This window comes from Notolepis coatsorum (assembly GCF_963971535.1).
Source record: "Notolepis coatsorum genome assembly, chromosome: 8".
Taxonomy (NCBI): domain Eukaryota; kingdom Metazoa; phylum Chordata; class Actinopteri; order Aulopiformes; family Paralepididae; genus Notolepis; species Notolepis coatsorum.
The window spans coordinates 1828333-1851852 of NC_140172.1; the positions used below are offsets into that span (position 1 = coordinate 1828333).

General features: G+C 46.0%; 1 protein-coding gene across 1 annotated transcript in view; it reads left to right on the plus strand.

The window, feature by feature from the left end:
* Nucleotides 1-7754: 7754 nt before the first annotated feature.
* Nucleotides 7755-23520, plus strand: part of LOC311232907 (uncharacterized protein) — a gene marked incomplete at both ends in the record, with an annotated part of 56224 nt that continues 40458 nt past the window's right edge. The window contains 3 exons of the mRNA XM_084319742.1: nt 7755-7788; nt 8346-8459; nt 9925-10038. Coding sequence (XP_084175868.1) covers nt 7755-7788; nt 8346-8459; nt 9925-10038 — 262 coding nt within the window. The remainder of the gene's footprint in view (nt 7789-8345; nt 8460-9924; nt 10039-23520) is intronic.

Sequence of the window (23520 nt, forward strand, 5' to 3'; positions counted from 1 at the left end):
TTTTATTTTTACTTCGGTGTGTGTGTGTGTGTGCATGGGGCCATTGGGTGGGGCCAGGGGACAAATACACTGGAGGAAAGTAACCCAGCTCAGCACTGCCCAAATTATATCATCACTATTGCCTGTTTGAAGGATATCATCCTCAAACACATATACACCACCTACACGCCTATTCTCAGTCCTTGCCCCACAATGGTGGAATGAACTACCCACCCCAGTTAGGACAGCCGAATCCCATCCAATCTTTCGCCGTCGACTAAAGACGCACTTCTTCAACCATTATCTGAAATAAAATTAAAAAAATTAAAAAAAAAATCTAACCCTAACTAACCTTACTGTCATGCACTAATAAACTAACCTACACTGTAACACGCAACACTTTGATGAATATTGTTACTCCGCTGATAGAGTTGTATCCTTCCTGATGACCTGTCGTACAGAACTTGTAAGTCGCTTTCGATAAAAGCGTCAGCTAAATGACTAAATGTAAATGTGAATGTAAATGCCTTGTAGAATTCCACACATAAGAAAGAAAGATACTGGGATGAATAAACAAAATAGGAAATAAAATGTAGAAATGCATGCAATACATAAATAAATATGAATCTCCATATATGAAATAGAACATTTAGATAAGGTGCTACTGAGATGTTTTGGTGAGTTCTTTGTTTTTTTGTGGAAGTAGCCCTTCTTAAAAATGCATGAACATTCACTGATAATTGGTCTGTAGTGGAGTCTACAAGGTCTACATTGCCGGACCATGTAGAATCCGGACCTTGTAGATTGACATAATTCTGTGCATAGTTTAGTCTACACAGGCCATATTTCAAATAATCAAAATCTTACTTCATTCATCTTAAACATTCTTGATTTGGGGGATTGGTAGTTCCCATGAAATCTGAAGTTGTTCAAACGACAACAGCGATCCACCTTGAATTAAATCACACTGTGTTGGCTGCGTCACAGTCACGAAAGGGGCTACTTAATTCATTAATCCAATCCACTTTATTTATAGAGCACATTTAAAAACAACAAAGTTTACCAAAGTGCTGTACAAGTCCCACAACATAAGATAAAAAAAAATAAAAATAAAGAAATTATATAAAAAAAAATAAAAAAAAATAAAAAAATTTTTTATTCGAAGCTTCGAATTAAAATCGAAGCTCGGCCCCGAAGCTTCGATTGCCAAAAAAAAATTCGAAGGTCAGCCCTAGTAAAGGGTCTTGCATTCTTTCCAATGGCATGTACAGTCCGAAACATAATCTTCATTTTTGTGCTGGTCTGTTCTGACATGGCTGTTAGCCTGGCCACAGAGGGTAGAGCTGCCGCGGTATTGATATTTTCCTTACCGCACAAATTTGCGAAATATTTCCTACCGCCGCGGTTATTACCGCACAGTGCGCACAAAAAAAAAATTTGAATGCATTTTTTTTTTTTTAGTAGTCTACTCTTATAGCCTGCCTCTAGTCTAATGGCGCTTTTCCACTGCATAGTACCTACTCGACTCGACCCGCTTTAGGCACCTGGTACTTCGTTCCTTTTCCACTGCAGCCAGGTACTACTCCGTTTGTCTCCGTGTGGGGATGCAGGCGGGGCCGCTCGCTTGTGTACACTGAAAGCTCCGTGTCCGAGGGCTTGCAGCAAGCCAGAGTTTAACACAGTTTAAATCAATCAATCAATACTCTCGTTGCGTCTATTCTGCCAAAGCTAACGTTACCTCTCATTGTGTATTCTACCAAGCAACCCGGGTTTAACGTTACCTCTCGTGTATATCGGCTGACGGTAGTATTAGGCTAATAACAACAACAAACTTAACACATCAGCGATCTTGTTGTGACACTAAACTCTCCGCTCGGTGGTAAATTGGGTTGATGTCGGTTTTGTTTCATCAATAAATAAGGCAGAATACACAGTTAATCCATTATTTTTTGTTTATTGCACTTGGTTCTGTCGCAAACAAATCCTGAATGAAATGCATCCTTAGCGAGGCAGTAAAGATGGCGGCGTTCTGTTTTTGTTCAGAGCCTCCAAACTGTGACGCGTCTCTCTTCTGACCAGTCAGTGGTCTGCAATGTTTCACATGACTTTTCTGGTACCACTTCTACCCAATAGGGTCGCTTGGAACCGAGTAGGGTATATCTGCAAAGCCGCAAGCCGCAAGCCAACTTTATTATTATGATAAAAAACAGCGGTGACGCGGTATTCAGCCTAACTCTGCGGTGAGCGTGATGCAACAGCGATACCGCGGTAATGCGGTTATCGCGGCAGCTCTAACAGAGGGTCTTGAAAGGAGAGGCTCCGATGCAATCCGCGACGCAGACATGGAGCCAATGTGACACTGGCTCTGTTCATGGTCACGAATTGCTTCCAGATTCATAGATGTGCTCCCAATAACAAAAGTGTTGTGTCTGTTTTTGTTTTTTGCATACTTGCGGCACACCGAACAAGTCATCACTCCAGCCCCAGCATCATACTGGAGCCAGTCTCTTGAGGCACCACTAACGGCATCTCCAAATTTCCACTCGTCTCTAAACTTTCTTTTATTAGACGGTCCCGCTCTCGCTGCCACTTCTTCCGCGGTGGGTTGTGTTTTTACCGGCCGGCTTACTCCTTTAATATGGTTCCACATACTGTATCAGTGAGTAACGTTATTTAACGTTATCACATTTTGCGTTAGCTAGGTGGGCGTAACGTTAGCTGAGCTCCCTACACGTTGGTAAACAAGCAAACGAGATGACGCAACGTGAGAGACGGGGTTGCCAAAAACTGCGACTGTCGCAAAACCAAAACACACCGCAGATTTTTTTTTGTACATGATGATAAGGTGCCCGCCGCACGGCGGTCAGACCTCTCAGTGGGAGGCGCCAAACGTAAAAACTGAGCGCGAGCGGCGGGGTCTAATTTCGCTCCCTGGCGGTAGGAGGGAGACCGTGTCAATAGACAGGATCAAGCCCGCCCACATGGACGTTTCCCAACCCATGGAGTTGGCTTTCCCCCCCGCAGGGGCCGTCCGCCGTTGCCCCGGGATCCGCCTCCCACGGAGTCACCGGCGACCTCACCGATGCCAGTGCCCCCGGGTGTTGGAGAGGGTACGGGCGCTTGCGACGCTTCCCCCTCCCCGCCCCCGGCTTTCCGCGCTCGCCAAGGCCGTTTCGTGCCCCCGGGTGTACGCCGCTCCTCCCTCCCCGCCCCCGGTTTTTCCGCACGCGCCGAGGCCGGGCAATTGTTCCCCCCCACCAGGGGGATTTTGACTATGGGTGAATTCTGGGGGGGCTTGTGTAGTGATTGTACATAATTCACACAGAACTGTTGTTGGGAATAGTAGTTCCCCCCCGAACGATATATAGGGTGGCACTTCCTGCCACCGGCATTTATTCTTACTATCGACTCGACTACGTCGACTTGTTGTTACGCTGATGATTAATAAAGGAATTAGGTTTAACTTCGAGACACCGCCTCCGACTCCTTTCTCTCAGCGCTACAATATCAACATTATCTGTCCATCCTCAGTAATCCTCAGTTTACTATAATATACTCCTGACTTCATCGTCTTTCCAAACGCGCACACACACAGAGAAAGGGAGAGTGCGATGTGGGCATAAAGGAATGGCGATGATGCAAAGCATGTTAGATGCATTTGACCCGTTGTGAGAAAAAAAAACACCAGACTTATTTCGGGTCGCAAAATAGGCGCACTGCCAGCAGACATTAGCACGGACTGGGCGGATATGACTTGCCGAGTTGCCACGGGATTTTCAAAATAAGAGTATCGATATGAACCGAACGTTGCTAGCTGCCGGAGCCATAGATATTATAGCTGGAGTTGCGCTTGGGGCGGAAATGAGACCCGTCACAGGATTTTCAAAATAAGAGTATCGATATGAACTATTTTGTTACACGCCAGGTGGCGGGCAGACCTCTCATTGTTACTCGCCAAACCTTAAATCTGCCCGCCATTGGTGCTTGGCGGGTACTTATTTTGTTCCCTGCTCTGTCGTCTACTCTAAGCCATCCTAGGTAGTCAAAGTGGGCATGGGTGAGGTGGGTTCTAGGAGTAAGGTCAAGCAAGTTTCAAGTTTCTTTAATAGTTGTCATACAGAAGTACAGAATACTTTCATACAAAATGCTTCTTACTGTTACGCTCCAGAGACTGTGCTAGACAAGATAGTATCAAACAACATAGTATAGCATGTAATTTAGAAGAAGAAAATGAGGTCACAGTGTTCGGTATAGACATATGTACAATGTTCTGAGTTACCATATAATATACAATACTATGCAGTGTACTAATGTACAGTACTATATAGTGCAAAGCAGAAATGGGATGAGGTACAATTTAGGTACAATTTACAGTAAGGTGTACGAGTTGTAGTGCAATCCTTCATCAATAAATATAAAGTGTGGGGAGTGGGTGCTACAGTGTGTTTGTTTAAAGTGGGTGTGTGCTATAAAGTGTGTGGAGTGGGTGCTACAGTGTGTTTGTTTAAAGTGAGTGTGTGCGTGTGGATGTGTGTGCTATGTGCGTTTGGTGGTTGTTGTTGTGTAGTGTTCATTTTCGTTTAGCAGCCTGATGGCCTGGGGATAGAAGCTTCTTCTGAGTCTTTCTGTGCTCGCCTTGAGACTCCGGTATCGCTTGCCTGACCGCAGCAGTTCAAAGAGGCAGTTGTTCGTGTGACTGGAGTCTTTAATGATTTTCTTAGCCTTGCCCTTGCAACGCTTGTTGTAAATGTTCTGGAGGGTGGGGAGCCCCCCTCCAATTGTGCGTTCGGCTGAACGTGTCACTCTTTGTAGTCTGCTTCGGTCTTGTGCAGTGCTATTCCCAAACCAGGAGGTGATGTTGCCAGTCAAGATGCTCTCTATTGTACATGAGTAGAAGTTCTTAAGGATCTTCTGACAGACTTGGAACTTCCTTAGGCGCCTGAAGAAGTAGAGGCGTTGTCGTGCCTTCTTCACAACACTGTCAATGTGTGTGGTCCATGTCAAGTCCTCGGATATGTAGGCTCTGAGGTACTTAAAGCTGTTGACTCTCTCAACCGGTGCCCCGTCGATGCTGAGGGGGCTGTAGTCCTTGACCCCGACCTCCTGAAGTCCACAATCATCTCCTTTGTTTTGCTGACGTTCAGGGAGAGGCTGTTTTCCTGGCACCATCCCGCCAGGACCTTGACCTCTTCCAGGTAGGCCCTCTCGTCGTTGGCAGAGATCAGGCCCACCACCACTGTGTCGTCAGCAAATTTGATGATTGTATTGCTACTCCGCTGAGCCACACAGTCGTGTGTGTACAGGGAGTAGAGGAGGGGACTCAGAACACAGCCCTGGGGGGCCCCTATGTTGAGGGTGATGGATGAGGAGGTGCAGTTGCCTGCTCTCACCACCTGGGGTCTGCCAGTCAGGAAGTCCAAGACCCACTGGCAGAGGTCATAGTTCAAGCCCAGGTCCCTGAGCTTGGCTATGAGTATGGAGGGGACTATGGTATTGAATGCCGAGCTGTAGTCGATGAATAGCATTCTCACATAGTTCCCCTGCCTCTTGTCCAGGTGTGATGCTGCTGTGTGCAGCACATGGGCTATGGCGTCCTCCGTGGACCTGTTGGGGCGGTATGCAAATTGCAGGGGGTCCATGTTGATGGGGAGGGAGGAGCAGATGTAGCCCTTTACTAGCTTCTCAAAGCACTTCATGGCTATGGAGGTGAGAGCTACAGGGCGGTAGTCGTTGAGGCAAGCAGGCTTGGATTAGTAGTAGTCTGACCAGTTTGTAATTTTGTTTTTAGCGCCTTTGAGGTGCTTTGGTACCATGAGGTGCAAGCATAGTCGTAGTACCCTTGAATGAGTGCTCCTGCCAGAGACTTCAGGGTATTCTTGTTTACCTGAGAGGAGATCCGGTACAAGAATCAAGTTCTTTGGTTGACTTTTTTTTTTACATTGGATGCCATTTTGTCACAGGAAAGATTTGCCTCTAGGATGGAACCCAGGTAGGTAATTTCATCTTTCCTTGTGACAATATTGTCACCCACTGTAACTGAGAAGCCGTCGGTCTTGCTGAGTTTGTTATTTGAAATTTTTAACCGAAGAGAATCGACTCCAAAGCTGTAAAGGAATGTGGATCACTACCCACTTTCAAAACCTCTCAAGAGACACCTACTGGCCCCTGTAAATATCCTAACCCAACCCCCTCCAATGTACAGTCATTTACCTAGTATGGTTTTGTAAATAGTCCAATGTACAATTTTGTTTGTTTGTACAGAGTCTCCCCCCCCTCAATGTACAGTTTTGCTTGTTTATACAGTGTGCCCCCCCCCCCCCCAACCACCTCCAATGTAAATTACCCAGTATGGTTGTCAATATCCCAGTGTACCCAACCCCCCCCCACCCAACCTCCTCCAATGTACAGTTTCTACGTCAAATGTATATACTCCCTTTTCTTGACTCCTTCTGTATCACAAACAGTACTGTATTTGCAAATCTGGTATGTCATAAATGTATAGATGTAGCAGTACTGACTATCTGTATGTCATGTATGTCATATATGTCCTGATGAATTGAAAATGGGGGACCCTGGTGGAAACAAGACGAAAGTCTTTCTCTGGTCTGCATCCCCTTAACAATTGTGTGTATTGAGCTGTACTGTATTGTACCCATTCTGCAATCTGTTAATAAAGTTTTCAATCAATCAATCAAACTCTGTTTTCCCCAGGTGTAATGATAGTTTTTTTTTTATTTTATTTTATTTTTTAAACTTTGGCCATTCCCCTGGCTCTTTTATGTGTTTATCACATTTATACTGGTCAAGGATGACCGACAGAAACAGGCTGAAAGGGTTCAGATGGGTGGGAAGACACTCTGGGAAAGGCACGGCTGCAGTCGGGATTCGAACTCGCTAAGCCCCAGATCCGTGACGAGCACGGTTGTCCACGGCGCTGAAATAGCGCTCGCGGTACGTGGTGAGCTACTGGAGCTCCCCGATAGTTTGTTTTCAGCTAGCCAGATTCTGACGAGTTCCGAGCTGAGGGTTTTTTCAACCTGTAACTTGTTCTTGTCAGAGACCAGCAGGGCTGAGTCGTTGGCGAACAGGAACAAGTTGCAGTCACAAGCTGACGACATCTCATTTGCATAAATTAGGAACAGTAACGGTCCTAGTATGCTTCCTTGTGGATTAATAAAGTTTTCAATCAATCAATTCAATCAAAACCCTATGCTACCTGGCCACGCCCCCCACTAAATGTATTGACAGAAGATTATGACAGAGGAGGTGCCGGATTTGATCAAATAGGTGCCGGTCTCAATCTGGCAGGTCCTGGCACAAATTAAGTCCTGCATTTATGTAATCGGCTTTGAATAAAAGCATGCCAACTAATTCTTTTAATTCTTTTCCCCTCCATACTGTGATGTGATTGGTGCCTGGAGAGAAGCCTCTATATATGTCCTGGCTGACCAGTCAGTTCCAGACTTGGATCTACAGTATGGGCTCTCTGTGACCATCTGCATTTATCCTTGTTGTAGCAAAACTCCAGTTCCAGTAGAAGACGTCCAAGATCACACCTACTAGAATGAAGGAGGAATCAGACCAGCAGGACCTCTGTAAGTCAGAACAAGACCTCCTACTGAAGATACTTTAGTTTACTCTCCAGACCCAGAAGTAAATAAAGACTAGTATGTTGAGTTGTGTTTCCCTCTGTCCCAGATCCACCCAGAGACCTACTGATTATTAAAGAAGAAGACCAGGACGCGCTAGAGCCACCCAAGGATACTTCTTTTGAGATGAAGGAGGAGCCCACAGACCACCAGGATATCAGTATGTTGTTTCTTTCTCTTATCTTGATTTAGTCATCTCCTTCCTCTGCTCCAGCATGATTGTATGTCTCAGTCTTTGTTGCCATTGCTTTCTCTCCTCTCATTCTTTAATTTCATCAAACTCTTGTTCACATTCAGCCTAACTATTTGGAGCACTTTATTCTGGTATCTCTTTTATAAATGGAACACCTTTGTCCTGGTTCCCCTGCTGGATTGAATAGCAACCAGTAGAACTAAGCTGATAGAAGGGATCCCAACTGTGATGTATTAAGCCTTAGCTAAAGGGGTCAGTGGTCTTGTTTAACTTAAATAAATGTAATGGAGGAAAATTAAGTGTTTGATTTTAAATAAAGTTCAGTATATAAATATAATAATTTGTAAAATAATACTGTAAATACTGGAGTATTTCCTTAGTTGCTGTCTCCCTCTGCCCCAGAGCTACCTACAACTTCCTATCAATCATGAAAGAAGAGGCTCAGGACTAAATTACATCCTGTTTTAGATTTTGTATAAAGATACAAAAAAAAGTGACATCTGTAAATACTTTTTCTGTTCCAGATCCACCCAGTGACCTACTGATGATTAAGAAAGAGGAGGTTCAGGACACGCTAGACCCACCCACGGATATGTCCACTGGGCTGAAGGAGGAGCCCCCAGACCATCAGGAGACCAGTATGTTACTTTTCCTTTCCTTGTCTTTCTTTTCTCTTGTTGTCCATCCTCTGTTCCAGCATAGTTGTATGTCTGTGTCCACAACTTTTTCTCTTTCTTTCCATGAAGCCTCAATCTATTTGTTTCACCACAACAAAGTGTGGTATTTTCACATACATTAGGGGTGGACGGTATAAACGGTATACGGTATAAACGGTATGAATTTGCTCTACAGTATGGATTTTGACTATACCGTGTAACCGGTTAAGCAGCTCTAAAATAGCAATGACGTCATGTAACCACAGCGCGACTATCTCACTCGCATTTGCCCCTAAAAATAGATAGAATTAGTCATAGATAATAGATATGTGCGAACTGGAAAAAGTTATTTAGGAGGCTTCGCGCAGTGGGCGTGCCAGCCCCTACCGCACGCATGTAAACACGGGTCTAGTAGTCTAGTGGGACGGGACACGGGAGGACGGCGGCGTCTCCCTGAGCTAACGTTAGCTTAGCTACCGTTACAAAATGACCCAGTCAACTATTCACTTTTAGTTTAATACATGATGAGGCATTGTCTAACCGAACGGTATCTAGTCGGCCAGCTACCGATAGCTCCTGACATCAACAAACACTCCACAAAGTCTAGTAGAGACATGTATGCTACCTGTTAGCTGTTAGCTCACGTTAGTTCACCGTTCAAAACGAAATGTCCCATTGAACTAAATAATTCACTGAGGCGTTGTATTAACGTTATATATCCGGCTAGCAGTAGCTACAGATAGCTCCTGATATCAATGTCTTATAACACTGATTCGATGCGTATTCGAGCTGAGGGCTTGCTGAGCACAGTTAAGTAACATTATACCAATAGGGTCCAGGTGCAGCGCCGGAGAATCCTGGCCGTAGCTCTGCTCGAGGCTACTCGAGTATAGGTCCAGGTGCAGCTCCGGAGAATCCTGGCCGTAGCTGGAGGCTACTAGAGTACACACAGACAGTGGAGCTTGTTGCGTGGTGGCGATGTCTCGCAGATAATACAAGTACAAGTCTAATTATATAATATATATATTTTATAAAAAAAAAAAAATTATATAAAATTAATAATTTTTTTATCAAAAACGATGATACCGTGATATATACAGTTACCGTCTATGCTTCAAATTATACTGTGATATACATTTTAGACCATACCGTCCACCCCTAACATACATTGTTGAAGAGTCTGATGGATGGAAAGTCAACTAAATGGCCATGTGTTTCATTACTCTCTATGACTGTCTTGCACTAGCTGGTAGACCCTCGTGTATATGGTTGGTCTCTGGTCAAATACAGTTTGGAATAAATCCATAGGGAAATCTTTAGGTCCAGAGATTGAAGAGACCTACTGATTATTAAAAAAGAAGATATATAATTACAGAAGAAATCAGAGAGTGGGCAAATACTTTTTCATGCCACTGTAAATACTTTTTTCTGTCTCCCTCTGTTCCAGATCCACCCAGTGACCTACTGATGATTAAAATAGAGGAGGTTCAGGACACGCTAGACCCACCCATGGATATGTCCACTGGGCTGAAGGAGGAGCCCACAGACCACCAGGAGACCAGTATGTTACTTTTCTTTTCCTCGTCATCTTTCCATTTTTCTTTCTTTCTTTCTTTCTTTCTTTCTTTCTTTCTTTCTTTCTTTCTTTCTTTCTTTCTTTCTTTCTTTCTTTCTTTCTTTCTTTCTTTCTTTCTTTCTTTCTTTCTTTCTTTCTTTCTTTCTTTCTTTCTCTTTCTTAGACATCTTTTTAAGTCTCTAGATGTAAGGTTAAGAATTTATCTATGCAAATTCTTTAAAATGAATCTGATCCTTTTTATTCTGTCACCTATTGATTAAGGCTGTAGAGTAGACGTCTGCAGGGGCCTGACATGTCTGCCCCAGCCCGGCCCAAGCCTGTAGCATTCAGGCCCGGCCCTACCCTAGCCCGAAAAGTTAAGCAATTATTCGGCCCTAGCCCGACTTAAGCCTGAGGCCAATATTACGATGTGATGACTGACATAACACACACACACACACACACACACACACACACACACACACACACTACCTACGTTACACACACAAATGCTTTATGCAATAACGACATAGCTCTGCGGCTAACAAAGGCAACAATTACATGCCCACAGGCATGACACTAAAGCGTACCGAAAACACTCTAACCAGCAGCCAATTAATTTGAGTAAATCAGGATGGACTCACCACTTCACTTCAGCCCAACAAAAACCTCACAAATCTTCGCCAACCGGCTAAATCCAAGAACAATCATGCAAAACGTTTTACAGTTTATTCCACTCTGCTGTACATTCGCGGGCGCTCTGAAGGGAAATAATGGCATCCACCGTTGATGGCTTCAGCGCTGTTCTCCTCTCCTCCAGCGTTCTCCCTGCAGTGCTGAAATATCGCTCGCTCGAGCTGCTGCTTGCGGGTATACTTTATTAATTTTTTTTTATTTATCCTTTATTTATCCAGGAATGTCCCATTGAGATACAAGATCTCTTCTTCCAGGGAGTCCTGAAAGTCTAGCTAGCAAAGGCAGCTTCTCCGTCTCCTACACGCACGCTCTCAGCGGTCTAGCTTGTTGCTTTGATGGAAACACTACGTGACGGCGCGATGGTGTATAAATCTGCCCCAGCCCGGTCCTAATCTGTCCATGGTGTCGGGCTCCCCAAACCACCTTTTCAAGTGGTCCCGGTTATCCGTCCCCGGGGACGGAACGCAGCGTTCTCATTACACTACTTTTTGGGCAATTGTGCTCTGAAATGGCCCCGGATGCCTAGTGAGAAAGTACCCTCAGACTCCTTTACCAAGAGCTTGGTGTAGAGCAGGAGGAATCCTAATTCCCAAGGAGAACGAGTCCTCACTGCCAGTTTCTAACCATATTCCTCTTGAATGTAGAAGGTAAGATTTTCTTTAGTATAGTGGCACAGAGGCTAGCAAACCACCTAGAAAGGAATTGTTTAATGGATACAATACTGCAGAAAGCACACAAGTATGATATGGTACCAGATTCAGCCAAGATAGAGAAAAGAGATTAGCAGGTGGTATTTTTAGATCTGGCAAAAGCGTTTGTTTCAGTACCGCATAGCCTTATTTGGAGTGCATTTTTTTCTCTAGAGTGCCAGGGGTGATTGTAAACTTTGTGCATACTTCCAAGATATTACAATGTGCTTTAGTACTATTACAACAGCATGGCTGAGACTAGAGATAGGCATTATGACAATGTGTATTAGTTCACCACTAGCATTTAGAATGGTGATAGCAGTCATTATTGGAGTCTCAAAGTGGGTGGTAGGTGGGGAGAGACGGCAGGGCAGGCTGTGCCTCCCATCTATTAAGTAGGGATGTACAGTGCGACATATATGTTGCATGTGCTACAGAAAAATCGGTCTGTGCGATGAATGAATTTACTGCAGTAGCACCCGTGCGATAGACGTTTGGTTCATATCAATACTCTTATTTTGAAAATCCTGTGGCAAGTCTCATTTCTGCCCAAGTGCAGCTCCGGCAGCCCCACAACAACAGCGTGTGTAGATGTAGAGTGCGCATTTTGCGACCAGGAAATAAGTCCCTGCCTTTTTTCCCCCTGCAACGCATCCAATGCACCTAACATGCTTTGCATCTTCGCCAAAACTAACGTTAGCTGCTAACTGTAACTAAGATGAGCTAACCCGGCTCAGAGGCCCGAGGTTTCCCCCCATGGCTCCGTACGTGGCCCGGGGACAGGTGGTGTCCCGCATCCAAGGCCTGACACGCTATCACCTGCCATTCACGCAGGTGGAGGGTGAGGTTCAGGGTATGAGGACTGGCGTGCCACGGCTCGACAAACAGCTGGCTGCGGTCCTCTGCCCGGACATAATGTGGCACCCGGACCGAAAGCCGATGCCGGGGGAAGTCGGCCTGACAGCTGGCGGTCTGGGCGGACATGGCCTATGTCGCTTCCACCCAAAACCTGGCCACTGCGACTAACATCGCCCAGCTCTCTGCCTTTCAGTCGAAGCTGGTGACAGGTGGAGAGTCCCTGGGCCCGGACCTCTGTGAAGCGGGCAGGATGCGTGGTGAGGTAGTCGCAGGGTTTTTTCACACGGTCTACTCTATTTATGCGTTTTTTGGTACTGCACCCTTTTTTCGCATAGTCTGTGTTCTATCCCTCCGCTCCTCGTTAGGACGAGTGTGAGGGCCAGGACCCTCCCCGTTTTTCTGGTGGTCGTAAAGGGGGCCTCAGCGGGTACATCTATCGGGCCTACGCGCCTTACTCCGCCCATTAGTCCAATAGAGCGAGCAAGACCCGTAGCCAGTATACGAAATATAATGAAGGTTATCCTATAACCCTAGTTATATGAGTAACTGGCAAGCGTCTTGCTTTGCGGCCCTGAGGACCCCTGACTGTCTTTCGAATGAAACTCAGGCTCGGAAGGGTTGAGCACGGCCACGCGTCACTGTTATATGCGTGACCAGGAGTGGGCGTGGCCGGGTAGATGTAAGGTGCATGGTAAATACTTTCAATGTATACAATGGTATAACGAGTACTATCCAATAGAGCGAGCAAGATGCTTGCCAGTTACTCATATAACTAGGGTTATAGGATAACCTTTGTTGCAATCGGATTCAAAATGGCGGAGCAGTGTCCAATATTAAAACTGTATTTACAGTAGATTTCATTCACGGTTCTTGTGATACTAAATCCAGATTGAACTCTGCCATTGGAAAGAGTAGATTTGGCCTGATCCATAGATGTGCAACATGGCTATAATAAGGTAATTTATAGGCCTGATCAGTAGCGGCTGGTACTATTGCAGCCTTGTGGGTCGCAGTTCACCTTAGGTCGAGTTGAAAATGTAATGCTCTGAGATGCTCTGGAGCAATCTCTCTCTGTCTCTCGGATCAATCCAATAAAATAATTAACACATGTATGTTGTCATTTTAAACAACTCACCATTCATTCATTATGCATCAGCAGCAGCTAAATTAATGTTATAGTTCACAACACAGCAGCGCGTTTTGAATCGCTAGCCTATTATCGTCTCAGCAAGCACAGTCAATACTTTTTTCCGTAGCCGCATTTCGCGGAGACAGCTGTGTAGCGAGAGAGAGACAGAGCGAGAGAGAGAGAGACTCACTGTTTAGTTGAAACGTCCAGGGCAGGAGGGCTTGATAAAGTGTATAATCCACTGTTGATGTATTCCAGACCACTGTCCAGACTGCATCCGCCATATAGCTTGTTAGCCAAGTGTTAGCTGTTAGCAGTTAGCACCACACAACACAAGTACTTCATTTCTTTGTCCATTTCCGCGTCGAACAGACTGCAAACTACCTGGCGTTCTATCGCCATGCTCTAAGACAAACTCTAACCTTAACCAACTTTGAAAGAGTGCCTAAGCTTAACCATCTAAAGAACTTGCAGTCACGCTCTAAGACAAACAGCTGCCCTGCATCTCACAACAACAACAACTATCTACCAACCTAGAATTGGAACATAGAAATTGGATTCGGCCAATCAGAGATCGTCTCCGCGAAATGCTGCTACGGAAAAAAAAACTGACGTCGGCCAATCAGAGAGCGTCTACGCGAAATGCGGCTACAGAAATTCTTGACGCTGCTGCCTAGACCGCTTCAAATCGCGCCCGGATTCCAACATAATAGTCATATTTCAACGCACAACGCGTTACGCACTGATTGGCTGCGACGGATACAGCGATCAAACAGTGACGCGCACTCAGAGCGCTATTGCGTCTAGCCCGGGCCGAGAAATACAAAAAAATAAAAAAAGTGAGTCACTTCCTGTTCAGGAAAACGAGTATTTTTAATTTTATATATTAACGTTATATTGTGCATTGGAAACACAAACATACTTAAAATGAGTAAATATTATTCATTTTAAACATGTTTATATTATTTATAGGGCTATAAAACAAAAAACAAAAAAATATTTTTTCTTGTTCTTCTCTCATATAACCAGGGGCCTGAGGGGGGGGGGGGGGGGGGGGGGGCGCCCGAGCGCCCCTAGTGGCGAGCCGCCACTGGGCCTGATATTCTAAATATTCTAAATTCTATAATAATAATTTTCAAATTGCATGTGTCCGGATGGCAGAATTCAGTACTGTATCTACAAAACCTTCTGTTTAATCATCTTCCCTTTATTCATTTGCTTAGATTCTTTGTCACGTGATCTCAAGAAAGTTCTGAATGAGCTCAGTGACAGTCTTTCATGTCTGGTCATTTTTAGCATGGTGTTATTGTGAAAAATCATAATTTATATTCTCCTTGTTTCATCACAATTTACTCCAGCCTAGTAACAGACACAATATTTATTCCCTGAGATCCATAGATGTCCCTATATACCAAGAACATGCAAATGGTCCTTCTAGAAGTGGAGCAATCTACATACCACAGCACCCACATGACTATAATAATACATTTACTCCCTACTGTCTTACACTACCCTTCAGTGTAATGCAGCGCACGTTGGGATAATGCTTGGTAGAATTAGGTATTTAGCTAACATTAGTTGTAATATTAGATGGCTAGAGCAGTGGTTCTCAAACTGTGGTACTGCTGGTGGTACTGTACTTGAAAACATTTACAAAATCTTTTTTTCTTTTTTCTTTTTTTGCATTCAGGCCACTGAACTTAGAAGCAGGCCAGGCCAGTGTTTCTGGTTGCGGGCGGCGCGATAGTTAGATAACCTAAGTGAGGAACAACCAGGAGATCACTGTGACAGAGCGTAATGCAGTCTAAACAGTCATAAATCTTTAATTCAACTTCAGCCCTGATCATAACAATTTTTTTTTAGATTTTTTGTAATGTCAGATAAAAAATGAAATACTCCCACTTTTCTGAAAAGAGTTGGTGTTAAATCTGACATTACAAAAAATCCATCAAAATCTGTGTTGTTGCTAATCATTGACACATGCCTAGCCTGTAATAATCCCCCCCAGAAAAATCTACTTTGCATTTGATATATTGAAAATATTTAACTTTTTGTGTTTTTTTTTACAATAATTTGTGATGCCATCACACAAACTGGCATTTAAAGGGTAAAATTTCAAAAATGTATTGAATATGTGTTTTCTTTTATTTTTTAAAATAATTTGTGATGCCCATCACAAACACTGGCATTTAAAGGGTAAAAATTCAAAAATTCCTGCACCAGAATGCGGGAAATTAAGTTTTTGTAACAAAGTGTGTGTGTGTGTGTGTGTGATGTGAGAGAGAGAGAATGAAGGACAATTGCTTGCTGTGTGAGAGAGAGAGAGAATTAAGTACATTTGCTGAAATACAGTTATTAATTTTCTCACTTGCTATGTGAGAATGTTAGTTATTATGTTCTCAATGCCCCTTGCATTGTATGAGTTGTGTGGAAGCGTTTGCTAGTTCTAGTGCTATCCCTTTGTACATTGCGGCTGTGTCTGACAAAAGTTAACAATAATTATTACATGGCGTTTTCACATTCGCCGAAATGCTTGCTTGTGATTGGTCAATAGCGCTCGTCAGAGGTCCGTTATTATTCGATAACGGACCTCTGCCGAACAATAATGAACGCTGTGCGCAGCTGTTCGCAATCAAGCCCACTGACACACTGCATCAGTGCAGCCAATCAGACACACCTGCCCAGACCACAGATCTGCCGGCTGCTGCCGGCGATGACAGCGGGAGCGACAGAACAGAACTGCGTCTGCATTTGATCTCGTAAAAGAGTTTGGAATCAGGGCTGGTGGTCTATCGCCATGCTCTAAAGACAACTAACCTTAACCAACTTCGAAAGAGGGCCTAAACTTAACCAGTTGGAAACAAGTTGTGTACAGTAATAAAATTTGCAATCAATCAATTCAATAGTCCACGCTCACTTAAAATAGCGCACCTCCCAGCTGCTTCTATAGAAAGTAGGTAAAATAAAAAATAAAAAATAAATATTTGCAATCAATCAATAAATTTTTTTATTTTGTTCCACAATGACTCATGACCCATCAATTACATCATCCAACATTGTTTAAGCAACTAAGACATTCGCTGTGACAGAATCGGTTTTTATTTAGTCGTTATGATGCTATCAACATATCCATTCGTAAAGATTATTGTCCGCCATCTTGCTTTCATTTCTAAACCCACGAACGGCGGAGTGATTGTAATTCGGTTGTGGGTGGGTTCTGGGACCACAAGCGTTGGTTATAAGAAATAACCATGTGTAACTTGACTGTTTCAGCCAATCAGAATCGAGAAATTTGCATGCCGTTAATTTGCGACAATGACCTCGTAGCTATACTGTAACTGAGGGGTACAATTCCCTGACTATTAAAGAGTATGATATATTAAACCACTACTAGTTATGTACTTTAATTACTGGCCATACAGTACATGAATATATATGGTGAACACCCACACAAGAATACGGCATTGACACATAAAGTACTATTTAGAGGGTATTTATTATTATTAAGCAACGTTAGGTTACAGATTGAGAATTATGCTGGCGCTTGTATGGCGAAGAACACACGTAAAGTAAGTCAAGAGCGTAAGTCAATGAGAATAGTATGAATACTAAGATGGGTCTAAACTGACGCCACCTGTGGCATAGCAATTACATAGGGCACACTAGTACCAGCTGGAGACACTGGGGGGTTCCCTCCGGGTGTAAGGCCGGCAGGGGTAGAGGAATGTTCGGGTACAAAGTCTGGGTCAACGAGGAATAAAGAGGCTCCAGCTACGGGAGTCGGTACATGTACTCCCTTGATCAGCAGACAAAGCAGCAGTTGTAATCCAAGTATGCTCGACAGCATGGACGACAGCCAGCCAGCCTCTTCCTAGAGGCGGGCTCGAGTGATGATCCTCACGGGGGTAAATCTCAAACGACAGTGGAATCCACGGTACTCTTCTCCAGCGGTAACGGTCCCAAAGCAATATAATCCAACCAGAAATGGTTCTGCAGTCGCCGACGCTGGTTCTCCTGTGCACTGTACTTCACATTTAACTAGGTCGAACTTGACGTTACTTCACTAAACTCTGACACTTTTACTATTCTATTCGCACATGTTCTAAGTGCTCTATTTAGACGCAAGGTTGCTCACTTCACTTGCACGTTGACTCGTGGTGAAGGCTTGGACACTGAACTTGAACTACTTGATGAACTACTGCTGTTTACACCTGCGCCGTATTTATACGTAAGTGATAATCTAGTCCCAACCTGGTCACTTTGGTCCTGAATCACTGCACTGCCAAAGGCATGTTGTAACATGCCCCAAACTCGCCCACTGCACCTGTCTGAGTACGAGACTGCCTGGAGCCTGGGGGGGGTGTCCAATAGGAGAGCGCATATTACTCTGGTTTGTACGCAGGTAAAGAGATATTCCGTGTATATATACAAATAATATACAAGGGATATCAAACGATATACAAATATTATACAAGGGATCTCAAGCAATAAATATATATATTCGGTTTAATCTGACCCTTTGTAACAGCCGCCTCCTAATTAGTCCGCACCTAATTAGTTAAAGCGAAGGCAGATTAATAGTCCTGTCAACTACTCAATGTCTGTTGTGGGGAGTAGGGCAATCTACAAAGTCAGTGGGTCATGATCGTCATCAAGGGAGTCAGGGAGCCTTGGCAACTCTATCAGCCTCGCCACCGGTCGGGTGTAGGTCCGTCCCTGGACAATAACTTCTGCCGCTCTGACCTTTCCGTCGGCACCAGTGATCACTTTGCTTACGCGGCCGGCCGGCCACGCAGCTCGGGGTAGTGACTGGTCTATGATCATAACGATTGTGTCCACCTTTAAGTTGTCCCTGTCCTTGACCCGCTTCTGACGGGCTGGAAGGGATGGTAGGGAGCTTAGGAGGAAGCGGGCCTGAGACTGGTTGATCTGTGCTTGGCTGTGTCTCCACATCCTCCGTCTGTTCCTCTTGTTTGGTCTGTACCCCGTCTGAGGAGGGGCCGGTTCCGGCCGCCCCATCAAGGAGTCGCTTGGGGTGCTGGGTTCGAGGTCCGCTACGTCGCTTGGAGCGCAGCTGAGGGGGGTGGAGTTCGGAACTCCCTCTTCTTGGGCCCACGGTTCTCTCACAGGCCTCTCGTCTAATGTCAGTAGCCTCTCAACGGGCTGTACGAGAGAGTGGCCGGTGTCGCTCACCTTTGTGTGCAGGCAGCGTGTAAACGTGGGTTGACTGTCAAGTCCGTAGAGGGGGCCCTGGAGCGTCCACCCCAGTCGGGTCTGAACCGCGACTGGGCATCCTTTGGGTCCGATGTGGGCCGCCTCAATTGGGAGAATGAGGTCCGCGTGGTCGGAGCCTATGAGCAGGGTCGGTGTGGCGCCGTCGATAAGCGGTATAGGTAGTCTGCGTAGGTGCACGTACTTCGCCATCAGCTGTGGGATGGGGTAGGTGTACTGTGACAGGCCTATGTCGTGGCTGGTGAAGACGTTAGTGATGCTATACTGCTTCTCGGGCTGCTCGATCGCTGCTATCTTGAAGGAGACATTTTCACCCTTTATGGTCTTCTGGTCTCTTCTAATGGTACGGATTGTCATTGTTCCTTTGGCACCCCGCAGGCCCAACTGGGCTGCGGCGGAAGCGAGGAGGAGAGTCTTTTCAGACCCATCGTCTAGGACGGCGTAAGTGTCCAGGACCTTGTCCTCGTAGCTCAGGAGCACTCTGACCACTTTGATGAGCACTCGGGGGGGTCCCGCTATGCTGGTCTATGTGGAGCACTCCTGTTGGTGGGTTGCCTTGGATCTTCTGTAGTGGTGCCGACTCGCGGTAGTCCGAGTAGCACCGTGACTCCCAGTGTCTGCCGTAGCAGTCAGGACACCAGGGGGCGGTCCTATGGATCTTCGGTAGTGGTGCCATCGCCTCGGCCTGATACATCACCGTGACGGGCCCACTTTGGTTTCCTGGCGGACGCTTGTTGATGTCGTGCAGGACCTCCAAGTGGGCGCTGTCGCACTTGCTGCATTTCTTCTTTAAACGGCACTCAGCTGCCATATGGCTGCGCGCGCAGCGGAAGCAGCGGCGGTTGGCTTTGATCCACTGACTCACCTCGTCAGTGGTCAGCTTCTTGAAAGTGTCACATTGATACAGCCGATGTTCCTTTTCACAGTACTGGCATTCAATCTTCCACTCCCCCTTGGTCGGGGGGTTGCTGTGGTTCTCGTGCTGCGGCACTGACTCGGCCTGGTGCATAACGGTCACCGACCGGCGGTTATCATTAGATCTCCGAGGTCCATCTCTTGGGCTTGGTCCACTCCACACGAACGTATCCAGTCGTAGGCTGCTGACTTCCCTCGCGAGGAAGGCGGCCAGGTCTAGGAGGGATGGCTCGGGACCGTCGGGATCACGGTGGTCTCTCTGCCGCCGAAAGCGCTCTTGGCGTGCTGGAGGGAGCTTCTCTAGTATTCGTTCCACATTAGAGTTAGCATATAGTTCATATCTCCCTTTCTCCTTTTGGGACCCCAGCATCCCTACCAGGGATTGTACCTTGATAGAGAGGTCATCCAATGCTCTATTGTCTTTGGCTGGGGGGAGGCGGTCGATATCTCTTATTTCTTGTATCACGTAGTCCCATATGCGTCCATAACGCTGGTCGAGGGCCACTAGAGCCGCGGAGTATGGGGTACTTGAGTTGGAATATGCCAGCGCTATATTATGCGCTCTGGGCACCTTGAGATGCTTGAGGAGGATGGCATATTTGTACGACTCATCGGGGACGTCGGACATCATAGTCTCCAAGCACATCCGTAATTCCGTGTACTGTGCTCTGTCCTCGTGCGTAAAGTCTGGGAACGTCGGTGTGCCAAGGTACGATACCATGGATGGCTGGCACATTGGTGAGCGTAGGGGAAGAGGCCTCCTGGGCGAGTCTCCCCGTACGTGTTGTCGTGGGCTGGTACTTGGTGGGTACCAGGGGCCGGGTACCCAGGTGCTGTTCCTCGGTGCTGACTGTACGTCAAACTCACCCGTGAGTTGGGTCGGGGGTTTGTAGTGCAGTGACTCGGGGCTGACGTCTGGGCTGTACTGGGCCTCCTGGTCCAGAGTAAGTTTGCTGCTGGTCGGGGCTGTACTGGGCCTCCTGGTCCAGAGTACGTTGCTGCTGGTGGGCTTGACATTCCTCCTCTTCCTCTTCTAGGTCCTGGAGTCTTCTAGTCAGTCTCTCGGCGACGTAGGCCGGTTCTTCCCGGTGGCTGGGTCTCGTATGGACCGGTCGGGGAGGGGGTTCGGAGACGTAGACAGGATCCTTGTGTATTATTTCACCACTAGCATTCACGTCCAATCTTTCGCCGTCGACTAAAGACTCACTTCTTCAACCATTATCTGAATTAAAAAAAAAAAAAAAAAAAAAATCTAACCCTAACTAACCATACTGTCATGCACTTGTCCTAATAAACTAACCTACACTGTAGCACTCAACACTTTGATGAACATTGTTACTCAGCTGATAGAGTTGTGCTCTTCCTGATGGCTTGTCGTACAGAACTTGTAAGTCGCTTTGGATAAAAGCGTCAGCTAAATGACTAAATGTAAATGTAAATGTAAATGTGATAGCAGTCATTATTGGAGTCTCAAAGTGGGTGGTAGGTGGAGAGAGACGGCAGGGCAGGCTGTGCCTCCCATCTATTAGGCTGGGATGTACAGTGCGACATATATGTTGCATGTGCTACGGAAAAATCGTCTGTGCGATGAATGAATTTACTGCAGTAGCACCCGTGCGATAGACGTTTGGTTCATATCGATACTCTTATTTTGAAAATCCTGTGGCAAGTCTCATTTCTGCCCAAGCGCAGCTCCGGCAGCCCCACAACAACAGCGTGTGTAGATGTAGAGTGCGCATTTTGCGACCAGGAAATAAGTCCCTGCCTTTTCCCCCCCTGCAACGCATCCAATGCACCTAACATGCTTTGCATCTTCGCCAAAACTAACGTTAGCTGCTAACGGTAACTAAGATGAGCTAACCCGGCTCAGAGGCCCGAGGTTTCCCCCCCATGGCTCCGTACGTGGCCCGGGGACAGGCGGTGTTCCGCATTCCAAGGCCTGACGTGCTATCACCTGCCATTCACGCAGGTGGAGGGTCAGGTTCAGGGCATGAGGACTGGCGTGCCACGGCTCGACAAACAGCTGGCTGCGGTCCTCTGCCCCCCGACATGATGTGGCACCCGGACCGAAAGCCGATGCCGGGGGAAGTCGGCCTGACAGCTGGCGGTCTGGGCGGACATGGCCTATGCCGCTTCCACCCAAAACCTGGCCACTGCGACTAACATCGCCCAGCTCTCTGCCTTTCAGTCGAAGCTGGTGACGGGTGGAGAGTCCCTGGGCCCGGACCTCTGTGAAGCGGGCAGGATGCGTGGTGAGGTAGTCGCAGGGTTTTTTCACGCGGTCTACTCTCTTTATGCGTTTTTTGATACTGCACCCTTTTTTCGCATAGTCTGTGTTCTATCCCTCCGCTCCTCGTTAGGACGAGTGTGAGGGCCAGGACCCTCCCCGTTTTTCTGGTGGTCGTAAAGGGGGCCTCAGCGGGTACACCTATCAGGCCTACGTACCTTACTCCGCCCATTAGTCCAATAGAGCGAGCAAGACGCGTAGCCAGTATATGAAATATAATGAAGGTTATCCTATAACCCTAGTTATATGAGTAACTGGCAAGCGTGTTGCTTTGCGGCCCTGAGGACCCCTGACTGTCTTTCGAATGAAACTCAGGCTCGGAAGGGTTGAGCACGGCCACGCGTCATGGTTATATGCGTGACCAGGAGTGGGCGTGGCCGGGTAGATGTAAGGTGCATGGTAAATACTTTCAATGTATACAATGGTATAACGAGTACTATCCAATAGAGCGAGCAAGATGCTTGCCAGTTACTCATATAACTAGGGTTATAGGATAACCTTTTTTGCAATCGGATTCAAAATGGCGGAGCAGTGTCCAATATTAAAACTGTATTTACACTAGATTTCATTCACGGTTCTTGTGATACTAAATCCAGATTGAACTCTGCCATTGGAAAGAGTAGATTTGGCCTGATCCATAGATGTGCAACATGGCTATAATAAGGTAATTTATAGGCCTGATATTCTAAATTCTATAATAATAATTTTCAAATTGCATGTGTCCGGATGGCAGAATTCAGTACTGTATCTACAAAACCTTCTGTTTAATCATCTTCCCTTTATTCATTTGCTTAGATTTTTTGTCACGTGATCTCAAGAAAGTTCTGAACGAGCTCAGTGACAGTCTTTCATGTCTGGTCATTTTGGTGTTATTGTGAAAAATCATAATTTATATTCTCCTTGTTTCATCACAATTTACTCCAGCCTAGTAACAGACACAATATTTATTCCCTGAGATCCATAGATGTCCCTAGATACCAAGAACATGCAAATGGTCCTTGTAGAAGTGGAGCAATCTACATACCACAGCCACACCTGTCAACACGCACGGTTTTACCGTGATTCTCCTGTTTTTCGACCCTCTGCACGGCCTCTTTACGGCGTACTGATTGGTACGTATTTTGTGCTTATTATTATTTTTATTTTTTTTACAAAATGGGTGCAATTCTCCTCCGTGACGACAGGTGGCAGCAGTGTAGATTAGACCGTTATCACAGGAAGTCAGACCGGAAAAACCGGAAGACTGTTGCGACATGAAGAAGAATACCAACAGCGTCCGGATAAAGGAGGGATTTAGCGCAAATGTATTAGTACATTCTACGATGGACTTGAGAGAGGATTGTGCGCTTCCACCAGCTAAGAAAGCCAAGAGGAGCGGCTGCAAATATCTCACCAGGTGGGAGGACTCTTTCCCGTACCTCACGAAGAGCAACATTTCAACATTCCATGCTTTTTGTAAAGTATGCCGAGCTGATTTCACTATCTCACACGGAGGAAAACACGACATCAGTCAGCATGACAAATCAGCGAAACACAAGCGAGGCATAGAAGGTATGACAAATGCCCGTGTTATGACTACGTTCGTGACGAGAAATACAACAGAGGCTGATCTAGTCACCAGAGCTGAAGTTATAATTGCCATGACTATTGCACAAACGAACAGTTCCTTCACTTTCTCCGAC